This window comes from Calonectris borealis, chromosome 9 (genome assembly GCF_964195595.1).
Source record: "Calonectris borealis chromosome 9, bCalBor7.hap1.2, whole genome shotgun sequence".
Lineage (NCBI taxonomy): Eukaryota > Metazoa > Chordata > Aves > Procellariiformes > Procellariidae > Calonectris > Calonectris borealis.
Genome location: NC_134320.1, coordinates 18,255,976 through 18,277,490, shown reverse-complemented (window position 1 = coordinate 18,277,490; position 21,515 = coordinate 18,255,976). Strand labels below are relative to the sequence as shown.

The window sequence follows — 21,515 nt, the reverse complement described above, 5'->3', positions numbered from 1 at the left end:
CCCGAAACACAACAGCTAGCGGGAGGTAATTCTGTTAAGAGCCCAGTAACTAGGAGCCCAGTAACCCACCTGCATGGGACGCTCTGCACCGAGAACCTCCTCGGCAGACCCCAAAGCACTGGCCGTGGCTGAAGTGCTGGTGTTTGCTGTGGCTCTGAGTAAGACAGGGAGGCCAAGTCACCCACATCTGGGCTCAAGCAGCCCTCTCCCTGCTGTCAGTGCCGGCGTTAGGTCGGCAGGGGGAAAACTGCTGACAGTTTGCAGTGTGAACACAAGGGCAGTCAAAGCACGCAGGTTTCCATCCCCACAGTCCTGCAACATGTCAGCACATAGAATAGCTCCAAATACCTTCCGACCGAGGGAAGGAACAATGGAAAAAGACAGCCGGCCGCGCTGCCTACGGGAGCTGATCCGTCACAACCGTATCCACCACCCCCGCCACCGCCTCTGCGCAAGCAGGATGAGGCAGGGAGCGAAGATGCTGGGGAGCAGCATGCTGCTTTTTTAACCAAGAGGGGAGCCCTCTCTCCTGACATGACTGTCAATCACATGCAGGTCTGTGCACAAAGCAAAATTAGCCCTGCGGTTGAGCTGGCTGGTTTCTGACACTCCCACGCAGGAGCGCGAGCTCAAACCATACAAAGTCTGCTATGCTCTTTGTGACCAGCCCGTGCCGGCCCCATCCAAACATTCTCGTGTCCAGGCTGAACTGTGCCAAAAGCTCTGAGGTTCACGTGAGATGACTGAAATCGCGAGCAGAGAGCCTTTGGCTCAGAACTCTCTCTGAACGGGAGAGAAGGGGCTGGTGCCTGACTATCAGACAGAGTCAATTGTCAAGGGAGCACTTAAATTGCAGACTCTAAACAAACTTGCGTTAGCAGTATCGGTATTACCGCTGCAGCACCGCTGCTTACCTGAAACCAGAATGCGTTCCCGTTCCAGCACCGGTACCAAAGCCATGAAGACACTCACTCGTTTTCCATGGTCCCCACGTGGTGGTAAGGACAGGGATCACTCCAGTCCGACGCCGGCAGGAGCTGAGCCAGGACTCGGTGTGCGTACACCCCACGTCTGCACTGCGGCTCCCTATTGCAGGGGGCACTGCAGGGCAACCGTGGGAGTTAGGATCCTAATTTTAACTCTTCTTTTTCACGTGCTGCTGACTCGGTACATTTCGTCTAGGACTACTGTTCTCTGTATGCGGTGAGTGTTAACAGGTGACACGTTCGGGTGGAAGCAATGAAGTTTGATCATGAACTCTTCAGAGGTTTTGAGCTAAGGAAGAAGTGGGATAGAAGGGAGGGGCAGTAGATCGCCACTGTTTATACAAATTCTAGGCACACGTTAGTAATACAACCAAACAACTGAAATCTGAAGCATGGCATCAGTTGGACTGTGCTTGCTTTTCAGCAGAGAACAATACATAATTCTGAAAAATCCTCTGCAACCAGGGATTCTGCCAAGGCTGGGCTCCCCTTCAAGCCCCGGTTCCTGATGCCAGCGTAACAGCACTTGTTTTTATGGTACATTAAGTGTCTAGAGCCGCAGTGAACAAGCCAGTAGGAAGTTAACACACTGCACTGGGTTGTGAAATAATTCAAAACTTCCATTTCAGTGACCGGTACTGAAAGAGAAAAAACAAAAAAACCCTAAAACCGTAAATTGCATGGGCACAGCAAAGTCTGCTTCCAAAATCAGGAAGCTCTGTGTCTGTGTGTAAGGGGAGGGCGTACTTTTTATTTAAAAAAAAAAAAAAAAAAAGCAACAGTAGAATTGGGTTTGCTGTTCCAGTAAGATGGGGGCGTGCTGAAATCTTGAGTCCCAACACGAGCGTCCTGGCCACTGGGTGACAGTGTGACGGGGGCAAAGGTTTTTAACCTGACTGAACCCCCGGAGCGGCAGGCTCTTGCCTGGGGGCCGTGGCCGCCCTGCCACCCATCCCGCCAGCTCCTCCCGGCCTCCTCTGCTGCAGCAGCCCGTCCCAGAGGCGCCGCTCTCCTTGTGAGCCTCACCTCGCCCGCTCAGAAACCGCAGTGGATTTCTGTTTCTTGGCTGTACAGCTGCCAAGTGAACAGGCTGAGCACATCCAGTGATGGGAGCGGAGCGCACTGTCCCAAAACCCAGCAGTTTTGAGGAACTTTGCCAGGGTTGGCACTGCTGTTTTTTTCCAGCTATGGAGAGATGGGATCAAAGTGCACAACCATGGTATTTTCTGCAGGGGAAACCAGAAATCACAAGCCCTTTGGAGAAACTGGTTTCCAGGGAGGTAAATGGAGAAGAAAGGCTGGAGACTGAGAAGCTGTTTAGGAGGAGGCTTTACACGGAGGGGCAGAAATGAACACCCGGAGAGAGCTGGGCAGCCCTGCCGAAGGCAGGAACGGATTTGTCCCAAGTGACTGACAGAGTCACCAGGAGGTCAAAAAAGGATGCTGAAGCAGCTTGGTGAGCAGGGAACAGTACCACGGGGGTATGCAGCGTGTACGAAGTAGTTAAGTTTTGTGGGTCTCTGGCAATTTCCAGGCCTTGCTTTTTTTTTTAAAAAAAAATAATAAAAACTAGCTATGACAAGGGAAGAAAAGAGGAGCGAACGTTTTGGCTAATGAGAACAAATCTTTCAAAGGCTGCAGGGGCATGAAGCAGGGGTGCAAGTTTTACAGATCAAAACCAAGATAGGATAAAAACGAGCAAAAGATGAGAACAGCAAGGAGCACCAATACTGGCAGCAGCAAACTCCCCAAACCTAGAATGTACATTTCACTTTGGGAAAGAAAAAAAAAAAAGGGGGGGTGGGGAGGGAGGAGCAAAGGATTCTGTACAAAATCACTGCTTCTCAGTATCTGGGGAAGGTTAAAAACATCCCCAAGAAAAAGCTTCTGATGTGGCTGCAGAATGTGTGTAAAAATGCTGAATTTTTCTATCCTGGTTAATATGAAAACTAGAGAAAACCCAGGTCCATTAACTGCCAACTGTGACGGTGGGGAAGGGGAATAAACACCCGACACAGAGGATGTGACATTCATTGATGCAACAGAAAAACAGCAGGAGGAATACTGTAATTCATGGAAGTTTTAAAACTTTATTTCAAATTACCCATGGTTTCCTTTTATATTATCAATGTGCTAGAAGTTCACACTACTGGCAGAATACAGGCAATTTAAAATAAAGTATACAATATTCAGACACATTTATATGTAACAGACTTAGAAATTATGGAATGTATTTACAGACATACAGCATGGGTTGAAGCTTTAAAATCCTTTACTCTATTAATTACACGTTTACACTGTTTTCAGAAATAACAAAATTAGATCGCTTTGTAAAATGACACAATATCTATACAAAAGAATTTTTTAGACGTCCAAATTCACCTTAAAAGTCCTCTGTTTCTAAAACATTTTTTCAAAGAACCATTTATAGTCATAAAAGGGTAAAAATACCATTTGCCATCGTGTCACTACCAAGAACAACAGAGGTGTTCTTGGCACTGTAAAAAGTTGTCTCTGATTTATTTTAAGCAGGCCACCGGGGTCGGGGCCTTTACGAAAGCCTCCCCCTTCACAAGGGGGAAGACCCAAATCCCGGCTGTTTTGCCCCGACCACCGCAATGCCATCAGGGACTCCCGAGTGCCCGTGCCGCTCGATCTAGAGCGCGTAACCTTGCTGAGCCTCAAACGCTGCTCAGCGCTCGACATGGTTTGAGGAAGGATGGTGACACAATGGAGTCAGTGTACGAACAGCAGCAAGCACGAAACACTCAGATGAATTCCTCCCACATCCTCCAACACAAATGCCCCAGAGAGGAAAGACAATTGCCTCTTTGCTTTAACACACAAAATAGAATTTTATACAAGTTTTCCTTAAAATATTCTTTTCACGGGATACAACAAAAATTGCACATAAATACACTGAAAAACCCCAACCCATTTTGCAAAAGAGAACTGAAGTTGGTTTTGGTATAATCCATTCAGTAAACTGTATGATGGAACTTCAGGTTCGGATTTTTGTCCTAAACATCTGGTCAAGATTTAGTGTTTGCCAGCATGAAAACACAGGATTATAAACGTCAAACTAATGTGACCACATACATTGAAACTGCCAGGGTGAACTGTTGCTTAGAACAAAGTAGGCGATACTGGGGACACAACGCCTGCCCAGCCATGCAACCACTGCTCTTTACATGAACTCAGCTGCTGTGCGTACGCACTGCTCGTACAGAAGAGTAGCTGCGTTAACCAGATGCGATAGGAAATGGCCATTTCTCGCAGTTCAGGCTCAACTCCCCACCCCACTAATTCCTAAAAACTAGTATTAATGCAATGTCAAATTTCCACCAACCTGAATACTGTTAAGTTTCATTTTCCCTAAGTGCTGGAAGCTGGTCTGGAGCAAACAGCATACCCTCACAGTTCCATGAAGGGAATGGCTTTCTTAAAACGGGAATATTTAAATAGTCCACAAAGGGTGTGCTATTAAGAAGTTAACATGCCCCTGTAACAAGGCAAGTGAGCTCATGTGGAAAACTAAGATGAAGTCAGTGCCCCCCTCTTTCAAATTACGTGCAGAAACAAACATACAAGAAACACTTGTGCTCTGTACTGTTGGCTGCGAGTGGCACAATCTCAGCAAACTACAGCAGAGACTTCAGACACTTTTACGTAATCCTTTACGAATTACCAACACTCCTTGCAAGCGAAATTAAGTGAAACACAAGACCTACCTAAGGAGGAAAGTACGTCTGTAGGGAGCTGCTCTCTTCCTATGTGTATTGCTAGTTATTGGCATTTTCATTTCTTGCAGGGCTCAGGGCAACGTGCTTACCCAGTATGAAAAGGTTCCTCTTTTCAGCTGTGCAGTTTTAAATACCCTTCAGGTGTTCTCCTCTACTTGCAAGGCGATCAGCCAATGCCAATAAGAAGCAATTATGTGAAATAAGGGATTCAACAGTCACCTCAATGGACCTTGAAAGAAATACATGAAGCAAAACAGAGCGGAAACAAAACTGCAAATCAAAAGGGGAAAAATCCAGCTAAGACCAGTCCTTGCCAGTGTTCCCATGGCAGGTTTACTTCAGCAAACATGACTTTTAGCTAGCCTGTTCCCATTTCTTCTCCTTCCTTTATCCCCGTGAAAGCCTCTTGGTGTATTCTGCTTCAAATATATCCCCAGATGCAATACCTCTGATTCCTGAAGTTAGTCTCAGACCCCGTGCACCACCTATTAGTAGCATAACATTCTGGGATGCTTTAAATTGGCCAAAACCTAACAAAGGAACTGCACAGGTGGAGAACTGGATTTTGCAAGGTCTTTTGGGGAAAAAAAAATAATTATTGTAACTGATCTGGTAGTGAGCTTGGCGTCGTCACGAGGACCAGAGCACATAGAGCTAGTCTTTGTTTTGCAGGTCAACTTCCCAGCAAAATGCAAAACTTGTCGGCTGCCTCTCCCATTCCTGTATATTGAATTTCCATTTTTATGTTACGGTAAGAGGAAGGAAGTAATGGTAGTTCTGTAAAACCAGTGCATTTATTTATTATTAAAGCCTTGTTAAACCCATAAATAGAAGCCACCTTTTGCAACAGATTGCTGCTTTGGCAATATGCAGCCCACCTGTGGAAATTCAGTAATTGCATTCTTAAAATGATAAATTTCTCAGTGGCTGGGACATTCACCAGTGTTGGCATGTCTGCATGGGATGCTTCAGCCCCTGACAAACGTATTACTTGATAATGGGTTTCTAATGATTAGCGTGGCAAGCTGTAATTCTTCACACTGCAGTGAAAATACATACATGGGTCTTGACGACATCTAGTCATCATTTGGCAAAACTACTGAGTAACCAAACGCATCCCTACATGACCAGAAGGGGAGGTGAGAGGAGGTAGGAAAGTGAACCTAGCAAGAATGCTACTGTGATTAATACAATTTGAACAGTTCCGGTTTAGTATCTTTTACTAAGATGTTTCTGGTGGAGAAAACATGCAGTATTTTTTCCCTTGGGGAAAAAAAAAAATCAGTGTTTTTTTCCTTCAGATTTTAAGTAATGAGGACATGCCAACACAAGTTACAGCTGCATGAGGTTTGACCCTGTTATGAAACCTGCAGGTTAAGATTGTATGTTGCAATTTTTTTTAATATATAATAGAAATAGCTCTTGTTCTTTGGAGGCAAAGAAATTCCCTTTCTTTGAACCCTGCGGGGATGGAAAGAAATTTCATTCCCCATGCGCCCACTGCAGCAACATCCTTTTTTTACAAACGAATTCCCCTAGGAATCGCTTTCCAAACTCTACACCCATAACTTCAGTCTACAAGGACAGTTTCTACAGCTGGCTCCAACAGCCAGCCACTGGAATTCCCTGCCCTCCTCCCAATGAACTGTATTTTTTTTAAATAAGGGGCAAAAATACTGATAATAAAAATGTTACTGGAAACTGTTGTGATCTCCAAAAAAATGGAGAAATGAAGTAAAACATTCCTGTCAGGAATCACGGAAACTCATTTCCTTAGAACAGAGCTCTGTGTGTTTGGATGCACTGCATGGGCAGTAAAGTCTTCACGTCCTTCTGCTTAGCCAAAGTAACCCAAAAGGTCCCGGAGGTCTTTACACAGCAGACAAGTGGTGAAGTTGCTGCTGCTTTGGGGGTGCCAGCTCCAGGAGCGCCTGGACAGTCACAGCTACCTGTGTCAAACCCTTCTCTTCTAAAATATGTAGAGGCAAACATAATTGCTCCTGAATGGGGAACAAAACAAAGACAAAAACAAAATGGATGAAAAACACTCAACTGAAAAGAAAAAAAAATTAAGCAAAAGGTGACTGAAATATGAAATGTTATGGACAGCTAGCACACACACAGGTATGAAATTAAATTTCTGCTTGTGACTAAAGAACTATGAACATGACTACTCAAAGGAGGAGGCCTTGGGATAATCCTTGTGTTTGTTTATTAGAAAATTGTACAAATAAGGATTTGAAAAAGGAGAAGCGAGGAATAGCAAATTGTCCTCTATCTCTGCCCAGACTGAAATGGCAGCAGTTTATGAAACCAAAAGTAGATTAACTTAAGGAGGGAGAAAGCTTTGCTTCAACATGATGACCTTGCCACAACACGGAGTAGGAAAGGAACCGTGGCTTCCTCTCCAAAACACGCCTGCCTTTTTGAAGGAGTCCTCATGTAGCAAGCCTGTTTAGCCGTCAAACATGAGGAAAGACCTGCTTTAAAGCAGAGAATGAAATACTAGTGTGTGCTATGGAAACACCGTGCAACAGGTCTAAGAGGAAATGTCACACTTGAAAGTAATTCTCATCTCATGAGACACACTGCCCATCTGAAGTCCTCCTGTCTGTCTGTATGCGCTGATCTATATCATTACAAAAATTCCTTGGAAGGCACAAAAAAGCAGAAAGCACAAGTTGTTTTATGGAAGGGAAAAAAAAAACAACAAAAAATAAACAAACAAAACCAACAAAAAAAAGACTTGCTTTTATGTATGACTGAAATAACCTTGGTCAAAAATGTGGAAAATGCCATTTCTCCTGTTCAAGGCAATGAGAAATCGACAGTATATTTATAGGCAAATATCCATCCTATGTTGTGTGAGTCACTACCACTTATTTACCTTCCAGAAGTACACCCGCTTAGCAGGTTACCTCCAAAATCATTCTAAGGAATAAGAGTAATACGCAAAATGCAGAAAGAGGTTTCAAAGTGTTTATTAATAATTGTGCTATTCTCAGTCTAAGATGGATTTAAAGCCTCATCCTACGTAAGTCCTTGGCACATCCTGGCCATCCTCACTCTACAACAGTCAGGATACATGTCCAACAGTTCTCTGTATCTGTAGAAAATAACCAAAGTGTGTCCTTCCTATAGAGCTACAGAGATTATTTTTCACGTGTTATTTTCACAGCAACCTGCATTTCTCCACTCTTCGAATTTTTACTGATTTTTGATGTTAAAGAAATCCTTCAGCATGAACAGTGGCAGCCAACGCTCCTCCCGCAAAGCTCAGGGCGGAGAGAAAACAAATGAACCAGACTGAAATTCTTACAGTAAGCCATATGATCAGGCTGAAATACACTTTTCTTCCAGCAAATTTATGTTATTTTGAAAAAAGTGTGCTTTTTGAGAAAATACTTGTAAACTTGAGCAAATATGCCTTATCTTTTTTCTGTTGTATGCAAACAGATAAGGGGAAAAGCTTTGGAATGACTCCATACCACAGACAGTCACAACAAACAAAATTTAAAAACTGGAAGGCACTGTTAGTGTAAAACCCCTTGCAGCTTTTATCACAGTGTTCATTAGAAGAAGTTAGGAAACGTAGGAACCGAGTTCATTTTAGTTCAAACCAGTAAGCAGTGCAAAAATAGCTTATTTAAAAATAAAACAATCTCCCCCTGTCAAAGGTCCCCTCTTTCCTCAAAAATGTTTTGCTTGGACAGAACACTTTGTGTGATTTGGAAAGAGGGCATCAACTCCTCCGCTCCTTTGTTAAACACTCACTTTATGTTACAAGAGCTTGTGAGATCCATGTACACATAACACATTTTTACTGGTAGCAACCACATTTGCAACTAAACTCCTGTGTATCTTAAACTGTGCTTCAGAGTTGTTGCCAGGTTAACGTCTGAATGCTAACACCACTTAAACTGGGCTTACAAGCCATTTACTGTATTTTCAGGTATAACAAATTTATTGAAAACACATTTGGAACAGCCATTTTACTTAACACTTACCTGTCACTGGTCTCTGAGCAGAGTTCCCTGAACCAGTCTACACTCTGAGGAGACATGGTCTTTTACACATCACATGGGAGTGCCCTGAAGTTCTGAGGTGTCCCTGAGACATTAAAGCATTAAAGCACCAGGATGCTTTTCCTGGGGAGGGAAAAGCTTCGAAGCTTCATGGAAGACTACCTGAGTTTTGTAAAACAGTGAAGAGTGATCGTGCAGCTGGGACTTATATTTCTGCAATTGTATGATGTAAAGGTTTCTGAAAATGACAGGATAAGAGGACGAAGGGAATAAGCATGAAACAAGCACGGGCTGGGGTGCCCACAATCAAGTGGCAACTCAAGAAGCTTTTGTCAAGTCTTATCCAGAGCACAGTAAAATGCTATGATATTCTGTGGCATCTGATAGAATCTTAAAGATTTTTCCTTCTATGCCAGAAAACGTTTCTCTCAAAGCTGTTGAAGAGCTCAATTTTCTGAAAATTTCCTGCTTGATCTGTCACGAAGCTCAAGTAGCTCAGGATTCACTGACAGTTACTTTAAAAATCCTGACTCAAGGTAATACACAGAGTCTACAAAAATGAGAAATCAAATGCTCTCAGAAGCAGGATACGGGATGGGGGGTAATTAAAAAAGTATCAGTAACAAAGTCCTGTGGATGAAACTTACCAGACCGTGTCTCCTAAGACTGTGAGATCTAATCAAGAACACTGATGTTGAAAAAAATACTTCACATTCTTGAACATTTTTCATCAGATAATCCTGAAGTAATTTACCAAAGTGGGTGCAATTCCCATTATACAGATGGGGAAACTGAGGTACAAACAGACAACGCAGTTTTTCCGGTACTACATCACTCGTCAGCACACTATAGCATGCATCCTAACCTCAGTCCCTTGCTCTAGCCCACGGACAGCACTTCCTCCCTTGTAGAAGCATTATATCTGCTAAATATGACACAGCAAACAGAAATGTGAATCATGTCACAGATGGTCGTGTGGGTGCACCAATGTGTTTACACATCGTACTTGTCACCTCTGTCCCATCAGTGGGAAAGAAAACACTTCATACACACAGTCTTGACAAAAACCAAAATCCTTTCCCAAGCACCGGAGTGACGCAGGGAGGAAGCAGCAACGCTATCCTTCAGCTAGAGAAAAAAGACCCAGCGATAGAACATACAGAGCGTTAGCATTAGAGTACAGTAAAACACCACAAAGCCCCAGAGCTGAATGGAAAGGGAGACAAGACTGGATTCTTCTGAATCTGTCCCCAGGGAAAGAAGAGTCTCAACTGTTCTTTTAACGCTGAGGTTTAACTGAAGAATGTCAGAAGGGGAACAAAGATTGTCCTGTCCAGAGTGTGTGAGCAGGAAGGGAAAACAGACAGAAAAAAAAGGTCAGTCAGTTAGCCATAGTAACATCCACGAAGCAGTCAGTCATCAGACATCTCAGATATAACCTACATGTTCGAGAAGCGTATCACAGCTGGTTGATTCTCACAAAGGAATCTGCAAGACTCCCATTGCAAAGAACTCACTTAATGCAAATATTTAGTGTTCAGTGAGGTGCCTGTCACCTGTACAGCTTAAACATGTAACTATTCTTTGTTGTTAAAAATATAGCGGTTTACACATGCCTTAGTGAAAAACATTTTTTTCCAGGGGAAATGAAGAGGTTACAGGTTTCTGAGATGCTATTGGCACTGAGTACTCACCAAAGCTAAGTCTCCACATGTATCTTAGTTAATGAAACAGTAGGACAAGCGATTATTTATGTGTAACTGATGCTTGAATGCAGTATCGTGCAGAAATACCTATTACTAATTAAATTAGAGTTGAAGTGTTCTGTAACTATTCCCACTGTGTGTCTTTTCCCTCCCTTTCACACAGGTAACTGCTGTAAATCAGTGAAACCTAGATGCACGTATCAATCTGTTCAACTGTGGGTTTCTTTTGATGCAAGGGCTTTAACTAGCAAAGTCCTATAGAAATAGCTGCTCCACTATACTGCCTTTAATTAGCATTTTCTAAAAGTAGCCTTCCTCTTAGAAGGTAAGTATTTCTACATAGATCCATACTTTCAGAAAGCCTTTTATTTTTGTAATTAGAATTTAAATGAAAGGAAATACCTGCAGGCATCTTTTCCAGAAAAATATACTAGGCTGCCACGCCATTCTTGCATACAGATATCTTACGTTCACATCTCAGTAGATATGTAATGTAGACATGTGAGAGCAACTTCAGAGTTCAGGCGGGGGTATTTCAGTAAGTTTCCCCAGAGACACTCTCCTTGAACTCTTTCACATTAAAGCAAGAAATATGAGAAAAACAGTAAGTGTAGCAGACGTAGCAAACTGGGTTTATAGGGGACTTTTCCTTAAGTGGCTTTTTTGTTTGTTTGTTTTTAAATGTGGGTCATTTCAGTGATGTGCTCTGCACTGCAATCCCATAAAAATTACATCTTCGTATTTGAGGGAGCTATAAACAGGGAAGCTGCGATGGAATTGAACAATTTTGCCCCAGACGAATTTATATTGTGCAGTTCTGCTGGACGTAAAAGTCTGAAGTTTCTTCGGGGACCAAAACAGTGCAGGATCTCAAAGTATTAATGATTACTTACAACTCCCTACCACGTTCCAGTGCGATTCACCACTCAGTCATGTGAAACTGCCAGGCAGCTCAATACATAGGCTATCCTAAAATCCCAATGGCTCAAATGCCTGCAAGTGAAGCTATCTAAAACCACCAGAAAATACTGCATGACTGACTCGAGAACATTGCTTTTAGAAATAGCTGGGAAATGAGTCACTGGGTCTACTTTTCCTTTTCACAAGACAAAAGGAAGAAAACAGTACCTACAACAGAAACACTGATGCTTAGCAGTATAAGAAACCAAATCAATGCACTAGAAGAAAAATTAAGAAAAACATGACGTATCAAAACTATTTGTACCGAGACAGCTGCTGAATAAGACAAAGTGGAAAGGACAGGACAGCATAAACCAGGGTAACTGGACTCAGATGGACTATTTTATATGTTCCCACCTCCTGGCTCTTCCAAGTTTCAGAAGAGGACAAGGAATACCAGAAGATGGACTTCTACCACTGGTACATAACAAAAGAATTAGGATCTATGCAAAGATAGCTACCGTCAGAGAAAGGCCAATAATACTGCGACTTGTTGGTAAGACAGTAAAGACGTTCACGTAAGAGAATTATTCTGAAGGAACATGAAAAGCTTTGGGATAAAAATAACACATGCAAAACATCATCCAAATTTTATCCCGCTTTTAAGCTGTCAAATATCTAATCTTGAGAAAATGTAATTGTTTTTATAGAAATACCTTGCAATTTTAAAGGCAGACTTTAACTGCATCAGCTATTATGAATTTGAGGCACAGCAGTAAGTGAATCAGACCTCTGATAAACTGTATCTGACTTCATTTTGCTCTGGAAGACAGTGCAAGATAAGTCTGATCTATACTGCAAGACATAGCTTATACCTGAACCTTCTAAACCTTTAATCATTTTGTTTTCATCAAATCTTTCAAAGAAGGTTTTATTTTCTGAAGCATCACACAAAACTGCACCTGAAACATTACATCAGGATAGTAGAAATACGTACCTGAGGCACTCCAATTCTTCTGCAAGCTTCCAAGAAATTCTCCACGTTTCGTCTGCATTTTGCCATTGTAAGTTTAGGCTGCAAAGAAGTAAAGGAGGAGGCATACAGTGTTCTTAATTGGCAGGATTTTAAAATATCTTTTTTTTTTATTTAAATAAAACTCTTTAATAAATCTCTTTGCCAAAAACATACTGCACTGACATAAGCTTGTCTAATTCAAAGCAGGCTCTGCTGTAGTTTGCTTTTCTTTAGAAAAGCAAGCCCAAATTTCAAAGCTACTTTATGAAAAGCTAATTTATGAATGCTCAATTTTAAAAAAAAAAAAAAATTCTAAGCTGTGCAATATTTATATACAAGGTGTTACATAAAACTGGCTAACACTTTTAGTGACTACAGTCACTTTTAAATCACAATTTTAAAAATATATTTTGAATGAAACACACATGCATGGCTTCCATGCTGTGATTTCAGAGCAATTTTATGATATGAAGCAATCTGGAGTCTGTTCTGGATTACTACAATACAAAAATACATAAATATCAAACCATATTTCAATTAACAAAGAGATAAAAAAAAGAAGGCTAGATAAAACCAGAAAATAATGGAATAAAACTGGAATTGAAGCTTGCTGCTTATCAGCCTCTAGTAGATGTGTTTGATGTAGCTGTTTGAATTGCACTCTCTGGCATTTTTTCAAGCAAGCTTTTTTCTACAGTTAGCTTTCACACTTCTACACAGACATACCACGGCACAGGCTCTGTCTTGTTTCTATTCCTGAAGCTTATTCTTTTCTGGTTAAAGAGACACAAGCTTCCTGCTCCTTTGAACAAGCTTCCCACAGTCTACGTAGCAGCAGGCAGCAGCCTCTGTGGGTTCAATACTTTTCCATAAGTGGTGGGGGTTCTGCTCTGTCCCCTCAATGTGCCGTCCTTCCCCACCAAGAAAGCAGGTTAAAGGCTAGTGCTGACTTCTTTCTCCCGAAGTACGAAGGGAACACAAAGATCACATTGTGACTGAGGAATGACGTGATGCCTCTTCTGCTCCTGGAGCTGTGCAGCTAAAGGCTGCCTCTTCCTTGGGATTTATATGACAAAGTCATGATTTAATTCCTAACACAGAATATTCAACAGCACATAAAACCAGGCCATTGAAAAGATATTCTCAATGATGCAAGTCTTCTGAAGAGTGGCTGTATGCCTTTTCTCTTAACGATTCCATGATCTGCCTAAAACGTTGGCGTGTCCCGTTCAATCGTTCTCAAAATAATGAGGGCATCTGCTTGTTCACATTAAGTCCAAGGGAAAGGAACCACAATGATATGGTAGGCAGCCCTGTAAGTGCCAGTTCAAATTCCAACCAACACAAAGACTGACTCCAAAATAAGAAAAAGCAAACACAACATGCATGTTTCAACAACTTCCCCCAGAAACAATCTTCCGTTTTTTTTCTTATTCATACAATTTAAAGGTGCATAACAAGCAATCTGCCTCTCCATACTCCTTTTAAGTAGCTGACCCGAAATATTTTCACTGAACTTTCTGACTTCCACAAGAAGTTCTTGACCCTTCTCTAATTCTGTGCTTTCCTTACATGATACACAGTAACGGACCCAGAAATATATCACCTTCATTGCTTTCCATAAACACTGCAGTTAGGCAGGGTAAGAAAAACAACTTCAGAAATTTTCAAACTTCTCTGTGCGATTCCCTCCTTGCTCTCAACAGTCCCCAGATACACCACCTTTTTCTCAGTTATCACAAAGATATGACTGGATTTGTTTTCTTCCAGGAAATGCTGTTCTTCAAGTAGCTCGAGTATGCTCTGCTAAAATTCCTCAGCAGAGGAATTTGGAGTGCTGTGAAATGGACACAGGAATCAACTTGGCTTCTCTGCCTGTTTTCACTGTCTTGTGTAGTGGGATCCTAAATGTTGTAGAGAATGTTGTATTTTCCTATTATCTGTTTTCCTGAACTTCTTGGACCTTTTGATCTTTTGAAATATCCTATTTCAGTTTTCATGCTGAACTGTGTCTTATTTCCCTAGTTTTCAAGTTAATATAGAGAGGACTTGAAAACGGTAACATTTTCTTACAATCTGTGTTAGAAGTAACTTCATTTAAATGAAACAAACCCAAATATAATTTCTTTCAATGAAGCTATAGACTCTTCTTTAGACAGAACAGATGTTATTTTTTGTCACGTTTTGTACGTTTACAGAGGAGAATGCTGAATTTAGCATTTGTCTGGATTACAGAACTTTGTTGGATGTTATTTTGGACACCTATAAAACATTATCATTATTACATACTTACAACAGCAGGTGAGGGGACATGAATGCTGGGAACAGATCGGGGACGCACATGATTAGCTAAATGGCACAGAACAACACCGTCGGTGAGAGCTGCTCCAAGATCACTGGGCAACGACACTTTCAACCGTGATTCTATATTCTGTAGAAAAATGAACATGGACGCACAAAAAGTAAGAGCTGGTTTCCTCCAACTGTTTCATTCTGCAGAACATTTTATAAGAGGCAGAAGTGCTTCCACTACAACTCTCTGTCCATTCTCGTGACACTTCTAAACAGCTTTCTGACTAACACCAAGGAAGGCTCTGAGCACTACTACAGCCCAGAGCTGACGACAATCTGGGAGCAGTTAAGTTCAATGATGAACAGTTTTCATTGTACAGCACAGGGGACTAATGCAACCATTATTAAAAAATGATGGAAATCGGGGTCTAAGAACAGCATTCCTAATCCTATGTGTTCTCAGAGAATGGTTCTGCCAAGGGAAGTAAAAATAATTGTCTTTCTGGGTTGGAGACAACAGTTACCGAAAGTCATGATAACATTTTTTCCTGTAAAGAAAAACCCAAACTACTTGGCATAAATAGTTTTAAAGAAATGAGGTAGTTAGCATTTGTGTAAGGGAATGAATAAAATTTCAATTCAGGCTTTTAATCTTATTTTAAATGCTGTGTGAATTTCACCAAGCTGTTATGCTGTATCTAAATTTTTTTAAGTATTGAAAAAGAGATTTAAGCTTAGTTGGGAAGCAGAACAAAAGAGACTACATACAAAGCATCTGGAGATAACAGAAGAGAGGCTCTGCAAACAGCACCAAGTTTTGTTCTGTTTTGTTTTATTTAAGATAACTTTCTCCTTTTAGGGAAAGGAGATTGTCCTTACTTTAAAATTTACAAAGATAAGGAACTCTCTCCATCTGGGATGCTTATGGCTTTTAAAATCAGCTTTAACAAGCATGAATTCTTATTTCTTGAGAAAGCTCAAACAATTAATTAGAGCACCTCAGGGAATCCCTTCATGCTCTCCAGAAACAAGTCTGGGGCAAAGCAGAGCGGTACCTTAATGCCATGTGACATTTTCAATATTCAATATTAATGTGTATTGTCATTGTACCTGGGCACAAACCAGGAGCGTGGTGGCCTTGAACAGGCAAATAGAACAACCATACGGAATATTTGTACCTCAGATGTTCTGCACTTAACTAAGGATAAGGCAAGAATCAACAGATGGATCCAGAGCACACAAGGAAACCATGCTGTCACCATGACTGGCAGTAGTAGTCTCCGCATTCCATCTGCTTTTCTGTGGGTTTTACAGCAAAGAGGAGTTTTAAAAAAAAGATTAAAAAGAAGACAGTAAAGCAACTTTCCAGGGAGTTCCTTACAAGTGTGAAGGCTGATAAGGAAGAAAGCAAGCACATGTTTCTTTTAAAAGCAGACATCACCGGACACTCAGAAGTAGAAGTCAGCACAATCAATTTTACAGAATTTGAAGCTGACTTCATCCGCCACAAAAACCGGAGTGAACACCACTGCGTCCATCTGAAAGAAACACTCGGACTGTACAATGCCATTTAATTTTGGTCAACTGTTCACCATATTGGTTCAGTGAAATCGGTCTAAAACAAAAGGACAGATTTTGCAGGATGCACGCAATGTATTTACTAACATGTCCACATACTGGCTCCTGGCAGCACTTACCTTACGCAGCTGCTCTATTAGCTCCAGCTCCTCCTCTCGCTGTTTGGAGTTTTGTCTTACTCTAGGGTCTGCAGAATCATTAGCAGGAGACAAGGCACGGGTAGAAGATGAAATAACAACTAAAAAAGTAGCACGAAGGAAAAAAAATCACTAAGCACGGTTTGACTGATTGTCCTTCACTGCTGTACTACACATGCACACACAAGGTTCCAGAATGGGTACCATGCATTCCTTTTCACAAACCTGTTTCTTTCATTTGACTATTAATCAAGCTAATGATCTGCTAATCGAAATGAGGTGTTCGATAATACTTTTTCCTTTCTGTTTAGGTTCTGTTCTTTCTGTTGGCTAATAATCATTCACAAAAGGAGGACAAAGTTTTGCCAGATGAAGTATGTTGAAACAGTTCAGTCTTTCTACAGCAACTGCAATTTTGTTATGTGCTACTGTGCAATGCAAAATTTATGAAGCTGCCTTCATCAGTAGTTGAAGGTTTTGTGGCATTTCCTTGGTATCTTTTTAGGTGTAATCACAGACCAGGAAGAACAAAATCCCACGTTTCCACAAATAATGACAAAAGAATATTTGACAGTTCTAAATAAAAAATTGCTTATTCACAAAGTATTTAATGCCATATGTCTACAAATGGAACTCTAAAAGTAGTTTGATGACAATGACCTGAAGTAACAGAACAGTGCAAAACCTAGGTAATGCAGATGTTAATATAAAATAGCAAAACTAATTAATTTCTAAGCTATATAACCTACCTTTGTTTGCTTCATCCCTGACAGCTGCTCGGAAAAGGAAACTCTCAGGTCGCTGGGAAGGGTTTCTATAGGAAGGCGGGGCTGCATGGCCAGGATATGGAGGGGAAAGGTGGACTAAACAAATGTGGAAAGGCACAGGAAAGGAAAGGAGGAAGAAGGAAATGGTTAAGAGTTTAAATAGGAAATGGGTTCAGCAATGTGGTAATTAAAAAGAACAAAACAAAAATTTTAATATAATAATGACAAAATAAATTACAGCCATGCATGATAAAAGCCCAGAGCAGGAAAAGGCACTTCCAAGGACGCTTGCATGCAAAGCACATTCCACATACCAATTCCAACAACTGTTCTGCCTGTTGCTGAATGCATCTGTGTGCCAAAGCTTGTATGAAGGCCTAAAACAGCCAAACCCTATGCTCTGCCTGAGGACATGCTTACCCCTGTTGTTTCTACCCTCATGTGTTTCTAAGGGGACCCAAATAACTGGGTAAATTCTCAAACACAGCAGTGCCACATACAGAGATGGGAATATATGCTCCCTTCTCTTCATAGTACAAATAAGCAAGCAGGCATTTTGATCTTATTTTTCAGAAATTTTGCTTCCTTTCCCTGTTACCTGTCTGAGTGGTAGGTGAGCCGGGGGAGATGGTAGATCTGTCATCACTCTGTGGACAAAAAAGCAGAAGAGCATAAATGGTCCTAATCTGGAAAAGCTGGAACTACATTTTAATTTGCTGTGTTTTAAAAAAGGCTCCATCCATCTAAATGTGTTTCAGAAAAAAAAACAGAAATGTGTAAAAACACAGTATGTTGTTTCCCATGTCTCATCTCTGCAGAAAGTGACAAAGTTTTTTCTTTTGCAGAAATGACACAATTGCTTTTTTTCTGAAGAAAAAGAATGATGAAACAGCACTGACTGTGCAATGACAGAGCTTTGTTTACTCTTCCTTCCAACCAAAACTTTCAAAGTATTCTTTGCAAAGGGCACACAGAAAAACAGGTAATTAACACGCAGAACTTGCATTACAGCAGCACTGATAAGGATACACCTCTTTGACACCTTTGCTAACGCAAAACTGCTATTTACTGAACATCACTCTCCCCAGCAAAACACACTGCGGTTTTATTACAGTGCTTACACAGACTAATGAGTTCTTGTGATGAATGCATTCAGTATAGCAGTTTCCACAGAAGAGAAAGAAATACAGGATTTCTGTATTCAAAAGTAAGCTGGTAAAGAATACAACACGAGTACTTTCAATGAACTCAACTTGGTAAAGAGTATATAATCTTGTACAGAAAAAGCAACATCAAAGACAACCAAGAACCCCTCGGAGCAGAGACTGGTTCCCATGTTTATATAGCTTAGGCCTCCTGTAGACACAGCCTAAAGCTAAGATGAGGTAATACCTACTACAGTTTAATCAGGTAAATCGGATTCATACCCTACCTGAACTTTTGATTAGAAGCTGACAGACTAACACCTGTTAAAACAGATGTGCGGATCCAAGAGTTTTTTGTTGGCTTTACTGCTGAATGATAATAGCAAGAGATACCTTGACAGGACTGAAGATAGAGGCATTAGGCAGGGTAGTAGCACAGCTTTCTTGATTCAACCCTGAGAGCGACTGAATGCAGAAAGAAAGAGAAGGCAGTAGCAGTGTTAGCAAACGGCTGATAGGACACGCACAAAGGTGAAATGCAGTTAAAAAGGAAGAGGTGATCACGATCACATTCTCGGAAACACTCAACAGGCAACAGATACATACTTGCTGAACTACAATTAAAGCCTTCCTACCCTCCTGAACTTTCTGGCTAATAAGCTTGGGAGGTCTGATGTTTGTTTTACACACAACACAGTGACATCAAAAGCAGAATTAAGAACAATAAATGACACCTATGCCATCAGAAAAAAGGAAATTTTACCCTACAAGAGTTCATTCTGAGCCACTATTCAAAATAAATAGCTTTCTTTTTAATGTTTCAAGTATGTTATGTGTTTTTAGTAAGTTATTTTCCTACCAACTTTGTAAAATCAGAGAAGCCCACATATAACGGGGTCAAGAACACATGCTTTGTGTCTGCCACAAACTCCCAATGCTGATCCTTGTGAATTACACACAAAGTAAGTAAGATTCCGTGGGTGGAATGTAGCTCTTGGGGAAGATGTCAGTGTGAAGATTTACAGTGTTGTCACAAATAAAGTGCAGCCAAATTTCAATTATAACCAATATCAAAACCAACCAAATAAACAACTTTTCATGTTTACAGAACAGGAGCTCCAGCATGCCAATCTGTCACTGACAGGTGAATCTAGAAGGCCAAATTCTGTCTCTTATTGAAAGCATGATCAAAACGTTAACATCTGAGGACTGAATGGCTCAAGAATGAAACTATACTTTCTGAAACAGCATTCAAATAGTAAAGCGGCAGTTCAGCACAGGAAAAGAACACCGACACCTAGAAACTCTATAGATGTGAATGACACACTTGGGAGTGTTAGTATTTAAAACGATTTGCAACTATTCTGCCACTTCAGAACAGTACAGCCGGGAAGGACTAGAAGGAGGGGCTATACTCAGGGCAAGCCTTAAATACAAACATCTTTAGGCCCTATGCAGACTTAACAGCTGATCCTCAAGAGAGCCTCTTTCTCCACAGCAGTGCAGAGCAAAAATCATGGGTTTCTTTATTTTTTTCCTGTTTTAAGGAGTTTCAAAATATCACTTGACTTAAGCAAAACATTAGCTAGTATATGAGAACAGTAAAATAAAACAGAAGTAGGTGGTCTGTAACACTAATGTAACTGTTTATTCCTGTATGAAAAGAGCAAGACAACCTTGACGCAGACTAACAAGAAGTCATTACAATCCACGTACCCAGCAGTGGGCGAAGGGAAGGGGAACATGGCACACCACAGGGTAGGACAATCACAACAGCAACACACTGCATGCTCTTCACCTTTTTGCGAGTCCCTGGCCTTCTTTTAATGGTATTGGTGTTATTGTCAATCTCAAACACAAAGAGAGGCTCAAAGCCATTCTGTCAGGGACAGCAAGGAAAGAAAGAGAGGGAAGAAAGGAAGAAGTGAGGCAAGAACAACTGTAAGAAAAGGTAGCCACAATACAAAAGGAACGAGGATGCTGCAATTCAGGCTTACAGCACCCTATGTGCATGCCGCACTTGGCCTCTAGGTCTAGTACTGAAGTAAGAGAAATCTCTCTCCGCCAGAAACAACTGTAGATACAGGGACTGCCAAAGCAGAGCCCAACCAGAACTCTGCACGAACCAAATAAGGATATTTTAAGGGAATTTGATTATTAAACATTTGATACACAAATGGATGCCAATGGTCTGAGAGAAAACTCCAGGGTACAAGTTAGCATAATTCAAGTCCTGCTTACTTTACCCATACCATTATTATTTGTAACACACTGGTGCCTAAAAGCCTTAGCTTAAAATGTTTCAGAGATCCCATGTACTAACAGTAACACAATGGCCTCAGGCCATGTTGGAGACCACGACAACAAAACACAACGCAATGAAGGGAGCAGCAATGACACAAAGGTTATGAAAGGAAGAGGTCACACCAGCTGCCTGATGCTTATCAAGTACTTCACAGGCTTCACAACAGAGAAGTTGAGCAGCAGTCAGAGGACGTTTTGTTTTTTTTTTTCCTTCCATAATACTCACCTTGTAAGGGATGGTATGAGAGAAAACAAGAAGATATTTGGGGAAAAATGAGATTCATAAGCAATCAAGGCGGAAATCATTAGCCAAGTCTGAAGCCTTGATACCATCTAAACAAGTAATCTCAACTGTAACGAATGGGACTACACTTGTGAGAATAGCAAGCAGGCTATGACTAATATAAAACTTTGAAGTATACAGCACATTTTCTCAGAGAGGCCAGTGATTACATTTCTTCAGCAACATTTTAGTCTGGCTATTACGAGTCAATGCAAAGAAATCAACCACAGTGTGCAATGAAGTACTACAGCCAAACTCCACTTCAAATCACAGGTATGCAGAAGAAACGTACAACTAAACTGAACTACTAACATTCATAGAAAGTACGGGTAGTCATTTTGTGAGTTCACACAGACTGTCCTGAAATTGTTTGCAAACAGAAGGAAACAGTCAGAGTAACCTGTGCAATGTGAATACGTTTTAATTTGTGATAAAAGACAACAAGGAGAAAACCAAAAGAAACATGATGTAAGATTTAAAAAAGGAGATTCACATTTAAATGTTGGTTTTAAGAAAATTTTTGCTAAAGCAGTAACAGTACCAGAAGAGGGAAGGAGTAAAATAAAAGAAAGCTCACTTGCTTTCTAACTACATATTAGACTTATCACTTTTTTAATCTTTTCCTTACATCTGA

General features: G+C 41.0%; 1 protein-coding gene across 3 annotated transcripts in view; it reads right to left on the bottom strand.

Annotated features, from left to right (window-relative positions):
- Window positions 1-3,056: 3,056 nt before the first annotated feature.
- LRCH3 (leucine rich repeats and calponin homology domain containing 3) overlaps window positions 3,057-21,515 on the bottom strand; it is a 70,479-nt gene continuing 52,020 nt past the window's right edge. Inside the window, exons 15-21 of one of the 3 annotated variants that reach the window (XM_075157154.1) lie at window positions 18,688-18,759; window positions 17,748-17,796; window positions 17,132-17,245; window positions 16,365-16,483; window positions 14,669-14,806; window positions 12,358-12,435; window positions 3,057-6,729 (exon numbers count right to left, since the gene is read on the bottom strand). In XM_075157154.1, the coding sequence (XP_075013255.1) occupies window positions 6,601-6,729; window positions 12,358-12,435; window positions 14,669-14,806; window positions 16,365-16,483; window positions 17,132-17,245; window positions 17,748-17,796; window positions 18,688-18,759 (699 nt within the window). In that variant the 3' untranslated portion in view covers window positions 3,057-6,600. The other 2 variants (XM_075157153.1, XM_075157152.1) reach the window with 2 other exon arrangements.